The sequence below is a fragment of the Alexandromys fortis genome, unplaced genomic scaffold, assembly GCF_014885135.2.
Source record: "Alexandromys fortis isolate MF-2015 unplaced genomic scaffold, M_Fortis_MF-2015_v1.1 scaffold_129, whole genome shotgun sequence".
Classification (NCBI taxonomy): domain Eukaryota; kingdom Metazoa; phylum Chordata; class Mammalia; order Rodentia; family Cricetidae; genus Alexandromys; species Alexandromys fortis.
The window spans coordinates 4646360-4658827 of NW_026068022.1; the positions used below are offsets into that span (position 1 = coordinate 4646360).

General features: G+C 44.2%; 1 protein-coding gene across 8 annotated transcripts in view; it reads right to left on the reverse strand.

Annotated features, from left to right (window-relative positions):
* The window catches only part of Ppfibp2 (PPFIA binding protein 2), a 152927-nt gene that overhangs the window by 7008 nt on the left and 133451 nt on the right, over positions 1-12468 (reverse strand). For all 8 annotated transcript variants that reach the window (XM_050163277.1, XM_050163278.1, XM_050163276.1 and 5 more), the window contains 7 exons: positions 10582-10723; positions 9070-9211; positions 8342-8470; positions 1606-1756; positions 1234-1345; positions 930-1018; positions 502-624 (listed from right to left, as the gene is read on the reverse strand). In XM_050163277.1, the coding sequence (XP_050019234.1) occupies positions 502-624; positions 930-1018; positions 1234-1345; positions 1606-1756; positions 8342-8470; positions 9070-9211; positions 10582-10723 (888 nt within the window). The remainder of the gene's footprint in view (positions 1-501; positions 625-929; positions 1019-1233; positions 1346-1605; positions 1757-8341; positions 8471-9069; positions 9212-10581; positions 10724-12468) is intronic.

Genomic DNA, 12468 nt, shown 5'->3' on the forward strand with positions numbered 1-12468 from the left:
CCCAACGGAAGTCTTGTAGTTTATAGAAGATTATTATATATATACCCACATGGAGTCCTCTACGTTTGTCGACACTAGTTCCCCTCTAGTAAGATCCTATGTGTCTAGGCTCAAGGCTAGTTAATCTTGCTCCAGCAAGGAGGGCAACACACTCTGAACTGTGCAGTACTTTTGGAACCTTGTCTCCTCTGACCCTCTGGACCTTGCCTTTTCTGCCTCCTCTGATACCATGTTTCCATATTGTCTTTCCTTTTCCCCATGTTTTAGTCATAACAAATCACTGGGCCATTATGATGACTCAGAAACTACCCTGAGTGAGGGTGTAGGATCAGAGGTTCAGTGACTACCATTAGATACAAAGTATAGGGACCAGGGGACTTTTAGGTACCAGAATCTTAAGTACCATTGTCTATTTTTGTGATGATGTCATCCTCACTTTCTCCCATGATATTTCAGGTGTCCTGACTCAGGGCCACCTCGACAGCTACTACACTCCCTCACCTCATCAGCAGGCCTCCTGTGCAGGCAGTGGGGGTTGAACTTATTGACATGTAGCACGTGAATAGCACATTTGATGCTGAGATGATGGAGTTGGCTGGTGACTTTTAAGAAGAGTAGATCATTCTGGAAGAAAGAGGTTCTGGTTGACAAGACAGTTTCTAAGGTGACAAAAGACCCCAGCAGTTCTTTCCTGACCAAACAGAGACACACCTTCCATGTCTCAGGTAGGTGCTCATGGACATCTCAACAGTTCCAATCACCACCATGGTGTGGACTTTGGCATTTGGCATGCCTTATGTAACACTGATACTATTTCAGGACCTTCCAAATGTGAGGAAGGGAAGACAATCAAGTTCAAGGTAACTATCACAAAATCATCTGGACTGAGTGTTCACTGAACACAGAAATACTTAAGGGAAAATCCTCACCACAGTTAGGTATTGTAGCATTCGCCCATCAACTCTCGACTCATGAAACTGATCTTTGTACTGGGGTAAGCCAATATCGTCAAGCCACCCTGTGAAAACAGATGTGTCATGAGAACAGACAATGTGGGTGCGGAGGGGAATGATGACAAATGACCATCCTGAGGCTCTCACTTCATTCCAAAGCATTAGGAACCCACCCGCCTTTCATAAGAAAGCCGCATCCTTGGGCATATAATCAATGGGACACTCTTTTGCCCTTCGGAGCAGCCAGAAACATTCTTAATAAATATATGCCTGTCCTTACGTGTCACCCAAATGTGGTCAAGCAGCGCAGACTTCTCTTCTTGCTTGGCATTGATAGCTTTCACTGCTAAAACCAGCTTCTTCCTATGGAGGGGGTGTTTAATCCCTAGCTCCTAAAATCAAAAGATGAAGACCACATGTGACGTTCTGGCAGACAACTTGGTCCTCAGAGGATGTCATGTCAGGACAGAGATGTTCTCAAGGGTGGTGGTAGATCTTTGCCCAGTGCCCTGGGATATTAACCTATTGCAGTAGGGAATCTCAGCCTTCCCTGTTCACCCTGTGCAATATGGGGTAGATGGAGGCCATCACTAGCTCCCATGCATTGGCCTGGGGGAAAATAGGGCAGCTCTTACTCATGCCCAGTCCTTACCTTTTCCATGTCCTGAGGGGTAGCTGTCAGTAGCGTATGGCCAGATGTCACCCACTGTCTCGCAAAAATCACATACTGAGCCAGGCCGAAATCCTCTAGCCATGCACATACGCGCTCTGTGCTCCACTGGGCAAAAGGGGCGTTGGCATCACTGGGAAGCAGAAGAAGAACATGCTTCTGTTTTAAGGAATAGGGGGCTTTGAACAGCACAAAGTCTCAGAATAACTCCTTTAAAGAAGAGCCAACATGGTAAAAGGCATTCTAGCATAACCCACCCACATTTGTAAGACTCTAGAGCCACCTTAGTAAGAGGTTTTATGTTTCAACTGCAGCTTTTCTGAGCATGGGATAGCCCCCATAATCCCCAGGGACTGCTTAGTTCACACAGGTCCGGAAATGCACTATGAACACTTAGGATCAAATAATTTTATCTGTAAGACTCAACACTTTTGGGGAAATGCTTGAAAACTAGGAAAAGACAGTTTTCTCTTTAATACACACAAAAAAAGAGGGAAAACCCAAGCCAAAGCTCTTCTAACTTCTAAGAGTGGATACCTTATTTACGGATGAAATATTAGGGTCATTTCCACTATTATCAACAGAAAGGCATACGTGCCTGTGTCTATCAGTGCTTATTAATAAATCCATCTGAGAGATTACTCAGGAAAGACTGCATAAAAGTGGTACAGCTTTAGAAAAGCAGAAATAAAGAACTCAATTCTCCCAGACGACACGGCTTCCTACATAACACACGAGAATCCAGTCGCTGGAAGCAGAAAAGAAATGAATACATATATGCATATGGAATGAGCACTACACATGAACATCATTTTCTAGATATCACCCACACAGATACTATGGCTTTTGTTAATAATGAAAAACACCCCCACCATACCAGCTAGAATCATAACCTCTCTAGGAGCTGCCTTAAGGGGAGGGTGAGACACTCTGTTGTGTATGAGGCTGGAGTGGAGGTGGAACGGGGTAATGGAGCTGCAACACTCAACTGAGCAACATAAGAGAAGACATAAATAAATAAAGAGCCAAGTCATGTTCCTAGACTAGGTATTAAAACCCATCATTCTTAAGGACATCAATTTTTCATTTGAAGTGTGAATGTAATGGCAAACTTGAAATCCCAACCGAGGCATGGGAAAGGGTGGACAAAACTTCATTTTCAGTTTTTAATATAACTGGGGATTTATGAAGTCTAGGAGGATATTTATTGAGAGATTCCCTTCCAGCAAAGAACAATTCTCCTCTGGTACTCAGGGAGGATGGATTCCAGCTGGATGCTCCAGTCCCAGACAGAAAATGTAGTGTTTACATAAAACCTACACACACCCTCCCAAATACTTTGAATAATACCTGGATTACGTGACACACCCAATGCAGCACAAACGGCGTGTGTAGGTGTTACATTTTATTGTTAGAGAAAATTTTTATTGTTAAGGAAAAAGTCCATGCAGATTCAGAACAGTCTAGGTAACCGTTGTAGGAGTACCTACATTGTCCAGCCTTGTTCTCGGCAGTTACACAAGTCCTGGATACCTAGGGTCAGCTGCACCCCTGCTATGCAGGAATGGTTTTAAGAACTTTTTGAATACCTGGCTAAGCTGTCCTTAAACAGGGAAATATCTTAAAGACTAGAAAGAAACCAGCATTCTAGAATAAATACTGGGATAGGTACAGAACACTCCCAGCCTAGAGCTTGACTTTCATCAGGGCTCAAACAGGTTCAGACTCAGGTTTTATAAAAGTAAAATTTGTAGAAATCGAGTACCTTCTGTACAGAAATTATAAAAGTTGAATATATAATTAGGGAATATTTGGAATGATAAAATATTGTAAAAAATTACAAGTTTAACATAATGAAATTTGCCACAAAATTCAAAAACTTTAAATGAATTCCTAAACACAGCTCTGTCATACTTTTCCCTGTGTACTCAGCCCTCTTCATGTACCCACAGCTCTGTACACTGTTTATGAAACAGAACTACACTCGCTCCATTTTCTAGCTTGACTGCTAACTCTTACCGACTTTTTGAGACAGGGTCTAATGCAGCTTAAACTGACCTCAGACTCAATATGCAGCTAAGGATGACCTTGAACTTCTGATCCTTCTACCTGCTCCAACTCAGGATTGCTGGGATTACGGGTGTGCAACAGTATGCCCACTTAGTGCAGGGCTGGTTGTTGAACTCAGGGCTCTCTATACATGCTAGGCAAGCACTCTACAATACAGCTATATCATCTGCCCTCATTTTTTTTTATTATAAGAGCTAATAAAACAACATCAGCTCCACAACCACTGGTGACATTTCAGAAAATTTCTATTAAGTAACATGAATAACACTACACAGCTCAGGATTTACAACTTAGACTCTGAGTTGATGAGACCCCTAAAGCTGTGGGTTGTCTACGTCCTCCAAGCAGGGGCATCAGATTTATGTTGTCTTTATTGATGTCAGCATAGGACATAAAACAAGCAAGAAACGACAACCTTTTCACAGTGAGTTCAAGTGACTCACTTTAAATTAATATCGATTTTCTATGTCACTTCTGTATGAAGTCTGCCTCTTGCCTTTACTGCTCTGGATGGGATCTGGCATTTTGACTTATAATTTGCTTTGTTTTATTTTAGTGTTTAGTGCTTTGAGATAAAGCCTCATCCTGTGGTTCATACTGGCCTTGAGTTCTTGGCAACACACCTTTTAAATGCTGGCAATATAAATATGAGCCACCATACCCAGCTTTGTAACTTGTTTCTTTTGCATGTGCATGCAGACATGCACGCTGCACTCATGTGTGGGCATATACATGTGTATGCACTGTATGTTACCTTACATTTTCAGCCAGGGCCTCTCAAGGAAACCTGCGCCCACCAACTGGCTAAACTGGCTGGCCACCGAGCTCCCTCCAGCAGCAGGGTGGCATACAGACATGTGCCAGCCCTCTTGGCTTTTACCTGACACCAGTTGGGAAGCTGAGGCAGGAACAACTTAAATATGAGACCAGCCTGACTATTTAACTAAACTCTATTCCTCCAAACAAAAACAAAGAAGTCAATGAACCTCATTATATATAAGTAGAAAATATTTACTTATCAAAGTATCACTAACAAAGGTAGAATTCTGATATAAATGGCTATCACTTCTATTATCATTCAGTGCAAGGGATAGTTCAGAGTTAGAACATGGGAGCAAGAACAGTCAGCAGTGTTTACAGTATCAAAGCACCTGGTTCAACTCTGATTGGATCCTCTCTGAAATTTTCTTTACCTTTTGAATGAATCTGTCTCTGACAGTGAGCATGGGAAGGAAAGGGCAAACAAACATCTCTGAGGTGGGAGCATCTGCTTAGAGAAGGCTCATAATGCCAAAGTAAGACCTGGAGGACAATGTTCTCAATACACCAGCTTGGGAAACCTACACGGGTTACGTATGGTGGTCGGAATGAGAATGTACCCTCCACACATACACGAAATTCTGAGAATGTGCCACATGGGCTCAGATGTGAACACTTGGCCCCCATTGGTGGTGCTGCTTGGGTAAGTTTAGGAGGTACAGGCTTGCTGGGAGGAGTGTGTTACTGGGGATGGCTTTGAGATTTTTCTGCTTCTTGCTTGCGCTGTTCCTCCTGCCATGCCTGCCACCTGCTGCCACAATCTCCTATCATGATGGACACCCACCGTCTGGAACCTTATCCTTCTATGTGTTGCCTTGGTCATGGGGTTTTACCACAGCAACAGAAAGTAACTAAGACAGATGGAATCCAACATACGGCTCCAGAAACTGTCTGCCTTAAACACGGCCTTTTCTTGAGGAGAAAAAATAAATAAATTCACATTAAACATACATGCTCAAATGAATCCCCAAGTAAATTATTTAAATACAGCCTTTAAATGTTGTGAGAAAAAAAGTCAAACAGAGTAATGGATACCAAAAGAGAAGTTGTTGTGTGCCAGCACAGGCCTGTAATCCTAACACCTGGGAGGCTGAGGCAGGGGCATCTTGATTTTGAGACCAACCTAGCTATCTGACTAAACTTTGTTCCCTAACCAGAAGAAATCAAAGGTCTTCATCACATATAAATATAAAAGTTTCATTTATCAAAGTACTACTAACAAAAGTGAAATTCTGGTATAAGCTCCAAGCCATAATTACCAGATATGGCTTAACTTCAATATGCAGAGAATAGGAAGAAGTTTACAATAAAGATATTAATTAAAACTAGCCTACAATACAGAAAATTCACAATCTAAACCAACAAATGGGAAAATTAAACCAGAAAAAAAAAACTAAGTTTCTGGTGGTCTATAAGAGGAGAGACAATTAAACAGAAAAAAACTTGAATGCATAATTTTGGTAAGGCTATAGTGGCAACTGATATGGGATTCTCCTCTGTATGATATGAATATGTCTTATTACCATTGGTTAATAAAGAAGCTGCTTTGGCCTATGGCAGGGCAGAATACAGCTAGATGGGAAAACTAAACGGAATGCTGGGGAAAAGATGGTGGAGTAAGGAGATGCCATGTAGCTGCTGAAGGAACAGACACCAGAACCTTTCTGGTAATCCACAGCCTCATGGTGATACAGAGATTAATAGAAATGGGTTAATTAAAGATGTAAGAGCTAGCTAGAAATATGCCTGAGCCATTAGCCAAACCATGTATACAGTTTTAGCCTGATTATTTGGGTCTGGGCAGCCAGAAGACAGAAGAACAGCCTCTGATTATAGGCAAAAGGCTCTCTGTACTGTGTGCTATATGATAAAAATCTGCAAGAACTTACCTGGAGCAATGAAACAATAAAAATTGTTTTTCCATGATCTGAAATTTTCTATAAAACATTGTCAAAATTTTCCAAAATACATAATTTTTATTGGAAAAGAACTGGTGATGAGAGCACTCAGGAATCAAGCGCTTTCCTCAAGAGAATACTAGTGGCTACTTCTTCTAAAACATTATGTATTAAATATCTAAAAATTACATGGCAGAGGGCATTGTCATGTAATTATATTCTCCTTAAGAGTAGTAACAGTCTTTCTTTTCCCAGGGCAATTCATAGTTGCTACTATATGCATAGTAAAGATAAAGCAAGCTCACCAGGACCTCGTCATTCGTCCTTACACCAACCATTGTCATGGTCGACAAAGCACAAAGACATTGCAGCAGATCAGCCCCTGCACTGAAACTCCTTCTTGAGGCAGAGGGAGCTCCTGATATTGCTCCCCCAGGCCCCGGAGTGACAGGGACACAGCAAACTGGCTAGGGAAAGGCCTGCTGGTGTAACACATGTTCTTCTACCCTGTGCGAACATTCCCCTGCTACGCTCAATCTGTAACGATACAGCACTAAAGTTTTCTGTACCTTTACTTTCCCATCTCTGAAAATCCGGAAATAAAGTGTCTAAATTAGAAAAGTTGCTAGGAAAACGACAGTATCTAATTTTGGAATTTACAGATAAGCTTTCTTTGGCTCCAAATTGATCGACAGCTTTTTAGATTGTGCCCTTGGGTCCTCTAGGCCCCCAGAGGCTGCGATTTCCTGAGGATAAATCTACATCTGAGATTAGAAGGGTCACCACCATCCTCCTCCTTTGATACCCATCAATGCGAGGTTAAAAAGAAAAAGGTCCTGTGTCTCAAACACTACGACGATCTGGCAAAGTCTTGGAAACTTGGAAGAGTTCCATGCAGGACACCTCCAAACAGATTTGCAGGTTTTGTGTATATTTTACTAGAGCATGATGGGACAGTCATGTAAAACTCAGCATTTTGGTGTCCATGTCCCTCAAACTATAGAACCCCCTTCAGTTACCACCCTTCAGTGAAGTTTGCTGCAGTACAGTTATGAGGGACACTGGCAGATGCAGGCTGCCCCAAGACTCTCCAAAGCCAAGAGGATATTGACCTTTGAGCAGGCATGTGACTTATGATTGAGTTAGATGTGCAGTAGCTCACACAATTCTCATAAAAGCTTTAATACCTATTTTTGATCCCCACTTAACAAGTGAAGAGTGGAGGGGCAGAGGCCAGGTAACAGCGTGCAGCTTGCAGTTAGGGGTGGTTAAGTAGAGACAGCAACCAAGCTTTGGGATTCCAGATTCTGCTCGGATTGGCTTCACAAGAACTCAACAGTCCAGTGTGAAAGGCATTACTGACACTGAGTGACAGTGGAGCAGAGCCATTCACAGCCTTTCTGATGGCTAATGCTGTCAACTTGATAGGATCTGTTATCACCTTGAAGACAAATCTCTGCGTACTTCTGTGAGAAATTCCGGGTTGGGTTAATAGAGGCAGTGAGACTCAACCTAAATGTAGGCAGCATCATTCCATCAGTTGGGTCCCAGGCTGGATCAAGAGGAGGGAGTTAGCTGACATCAGCATTTATCTCATCTCTTTCTGCTTCCTGGCTAAGCTCCTGTCACCGTGCCTTCCCCATTGTGGTGGGCTGTAAGCCAGACAGAGCTCCTTTCTCAAGTTGCTTTTATCAGGTTTGGTGTTTGCAAAAGCCAGAAAAGTAGCGAATGCAGCCTTCCTACCCCAACCACACCAGCTGCAGGGAGTCTCATGCTTCTTTACCTCAGTACCTGTGAGTGTGGGTAATAAATCAGGCCTATATGAAGGAGTCCAGGCTTTCAGCCTGATACTATGGGATACCAGCCCTGCTCACACTGCATCCTGGCTAGGATTTCACAAAGCTCTTTGCAGATGGGCTGGATAGTCTTACCATTTCTGTCCCTTGGAGTCCCTGGTCCTAGAAAGTCTTGGCCCTGCAGTTGCCCGGAGCCCACCTCGTCGAAACTCTGCCATCCCTGGTGCATCAGTGTTGAAATTTCCTGACTGAGTTCTTCGGATTCTGTGTGGAGAGGAATCCACAAAAGACTGTGAGGGCTAGGCAGGCCAGGCTCAGGACTCAGGCAACCCCCTTCCGAGTCCCTGTCCTGAAGCAAGGGAAGATGACCTGCAACAGCGCTTCCGCCAGACTCTGAGATTCAATTCTAAGCCCAACTCTGGGCTTTGGGCCACTCCTCACGGGATCAAAGTAAAGGCTAATGTCTTTGAGGAGACTCCAGCTTCTGCCTCTGTTCAGAATAAATCAGCTGGACTAGCAAGTACTCAGCTTTTGGTCTTTAAAAGATTTTAAGACAGACTGGCTCCTAATAAAAGAAGAGCCTGGTCTCATCTGTGCCTCCCCAGAAGCCCAGGTAGTGTAATCTGCTGAGAACGGAAGCAGGATATGTGGATATATGGATGCCTAGAATGAAAGACACGTCACAACTAGCTCTGTTTAACTACTGCCTGTCACATTTCTCTGAGTCCTGCAAAACAACTCACATTCTTCTCTCCGAATGTGGCTATTCTGTTTCTGCAGCTATGCGAATGTGGGGCAGAGTAGGAACTCACACAGCATCTGCCTGTCTACGCACAAGATTACAACCATTACTATCAACTTACTTTCCCCAGAATTTCTTGATGCCTTTGGGGCTCCGTTTGCCATCTGGTGTCAGGGGAGACTGGGGGCTGGACTCAGTACCAGATGAAGTAGAGGAGAGTTCATTGGTCACGCCTGTATCTTCCCAGCCACTTTCTGTCTCTCCTAAGGTGGGCAGGATTGAAAAGTATGTGAATGAGAATGAGTAGAACCTTCGGAACCCCACCCCTACACCAGAGCTATCCTTCTGTAGGAGTCCAGAACATTTTTCCCAGTGTTGTTTTTAGGACAGAGCTTCATATCAAGGCACCAGGAGCCTAAAGAGCTTGGGACACCTTCAAGGCCTCTCACTAAGAACTGCTAAGGCCAAATCTAGATGATTTAACGTCTTCAATTCTAAGGTTTTGGGGCCCAAGTAATTGTAAACTATTTCCACAAGGAACTTACTATTTAATGGGAGGGAAACTTTGGAATGTGGGCAGGGCATCAGAAATGGGAAACCAAGGAATTCTCACATTCTGTCTCACCTGGAATAGTCACAGTACCTAATACAGGAGCACTGACACTCCAGCCGCGATCTCCAGCAAGCCAGAAGCAGAGAAGCCACATGAAGAAGCAAGAGAGGCCAAAGTCCAGCCCAACAGTAACGGGGAGCAAAGAAATAAAAAGAGTATCATCGAGCAAAAGAGAAAAACTCAAACAGAAAAGAAAACAACCCCACAAAGGACAAGGCAAAGAGTGACCAAGTCTGATCCACAGAATCAGCATGCTGAGAGAAGGCATCAGACCAAAGGATCCTGGTGCCACTTCCTTACAAGCTGAGGTGTCCACAGGCAGGGAGGGAGGATCAGCAGCCAGACAGCGGGGGTGGGGGGAAGATACTCTTTGTCATAGGCGGCCTCTGCATAGGTGCCAGAACTCATACTAAATGACTTGGAACAGTCTGAGTCTAACTGAACACAATTATTTAAGGGTTTATTTGGAGCTATGGAAGCCCAGCGCAGATGTGGGTTTCAAGAACTAAAGCATGAGCTGGCCCAGGGGCATAAGGAGGTGGAGGAATTAGGGGTAAGTAGGGAGAACTCTGTGAACACCAAAGTTTTCACTCCTAGACCACATCAAATCCTCTGCTGCTGACTGAATCTGAACTACTCTGACTTGGGAGTCCGTATACTGTCAGTCTATTGGTAACATGGGCCATATCAATGGCAGAATGGAAGAGAGAAGACCAGGATGACGAATGAAGAAAGCAGGTCATGAAGAATAAATGGAAATGTCTAAGAGCATGAGAAAAAGCAATAGTGGGGAGGACAGGCAGGGACTCGAGGAAGAATGGACAGAGGGGGAGAATGGAGGTACAATAACTCGAGAAGCAGCTTATCCACACAGGGAATCTTTAAAAGTGGAGGCACTGTGGGACACAATTCGCCCAGGAACAACCCCCACCATTCCTACTGTGGGCTGCAGTTATAGCTACAGTTAATGTGTTAAGGACAGAGTTCCTGAGGCTACCAACCCAGGGGCTGGATACTTACTCAGCCTCAGTAGGCTGCTCCCTGAAGAGTCAGGCTGGGAGGAGGCAGTGGGAGGAGACTTGGCAGCTTCTCCATTGGGCGTGGTGCCTGAGAGCTTCCCAGGTAATGTAGGGTATTTCTGCTCCGCTGGGAAAGAGCTGTCCTATTGGAAAGAAAGATGCCAAATTAACCATCAGACTTCAGCTCAAACCAGTCAGGAAGTCTGTGTGTGCATAAACCCTTTCTTCAAGAGTCACTTTCATTTAGTTTGTCTCAAAGATCCTTCTAAGATTGCTTCTCCTAGTCCAGGAGAAAGGTAAAGATTTACCCACACAATAAGACAGAGATGGCATCAAACCCAAATCCAGAGATAACTGTAAGTGCTCACAAAAGAGAGCCCTGTGACATGTCTTCCACGACAGAGGTTTAGTGAATTCATAGTCATGTGTTCCCCCTGGGTTCCTCAAAAACACAAGCCATAGTTAGCTGGTAGGAGAGGAGATCAATGGTAGTCTGGTCCAGATGTCCCTGCTCTCCCCAAACTTGCTTTCCTATGACCAGGGAAGAGAGCTTTTGCTAAGTAAGACGCCTGGTCATACCAGACCTAGGCAGATCGCCCAGGGCTTTGCCATGACCACAGATTATACAGACCATGACTGATGGAAGGCCATGGAACAGCACCGATAGGAGAGAGCAGGAAATGTCTGTGTTGTGACAATGGTTCTTTTGCCCAATGTCATATTAAGACAGGCCAAGAACCTAAGTATACATTCGGGGGGCTGGAGGCTACAATCCAGCCCAGTTCCATTAGGAACTTAGAATCATCCACTTTGGTGCAACAAGCCCTGTGCTTGGATCCTGCCTAAAAATAAACCCCAAAGAAGCAGGCTGATTTAGAGAGAAAGGTTAGCACTTATTTTGTCAAGAAGTATATAAAGATTACTGATGCTGCAAGCCTGAGGAAAACATATAAAATGCATTGCAAATGTGAGAATACAGAGAAAATAAGATGACATCAACTACAGATCACTTGATTGGACCCAGAAGAAAAGTATTATGAGAGGTAGAACCAATTTAAAGTCAGAGTGGGATTGGATGGCTGCCAAGACCAAGGCGCCTTTTGAAGCTTCGTTCACTGAAAGCCAAGTGAGCATTGCATTTCTGAATTCAGTTTGCTTCCATGTCCTGGCAGCTGTTTGAAATTCAGTTCATTCACTGCACAATGACAAGCGCCTCCCAGATGAGCTTAAGAAGGAGAAATACGGACAGAGGAGACAAGACTGTTAAAGAGACAAGACTGGTCCATGAGTAGCCACGTCAGAACCTCCAAAGATGAAAGCATGGCATCTTCAAGCTTGTGATGACCTGCAGGGCAGAGAGGTCAGGCATGATCAGACCTGTGGACAGCCCAGCAGCTTCCCAGGGCTAGCTCATTCGCTGGCAGCTGCCTCACTCTCCCCTGAGGCACTATCAAAGACAACACCAACTCCCAGGCTCCTCCCTGGCCCTGTGAATCGGCTCCTCTGAAAATGCACCCACTTTAGGAGTCTGTATTTTTAACAAGCGTCTTGGATTATTCTAATATTTAGTCAGACTCAGACCATGGGAAGGGAGTAGTCAAAACAGAACTGTGGGCTGGAGAGATGGCTCTGCAGGTAAAAGCACTAGCAACATAGGCCCAGTGACCCATGTTCAATTCCTAGAGCCAGACATAGTGGTATACACATAGTCCCAGCATTTTTTTTTGATGAGAAGTGAGGCAGAAACAGGACAATCTCCCAGAAACTTGAAGGTCTGTCAGCCTGCAGTGGGGAGGCAGCAAAAGAAACAAGAAGTCCTGCTTCAGTGAAAATCAGCTACCTTAAGTTGACCTCCGATGCACGGGTATGCACAGACACAAGAACATAG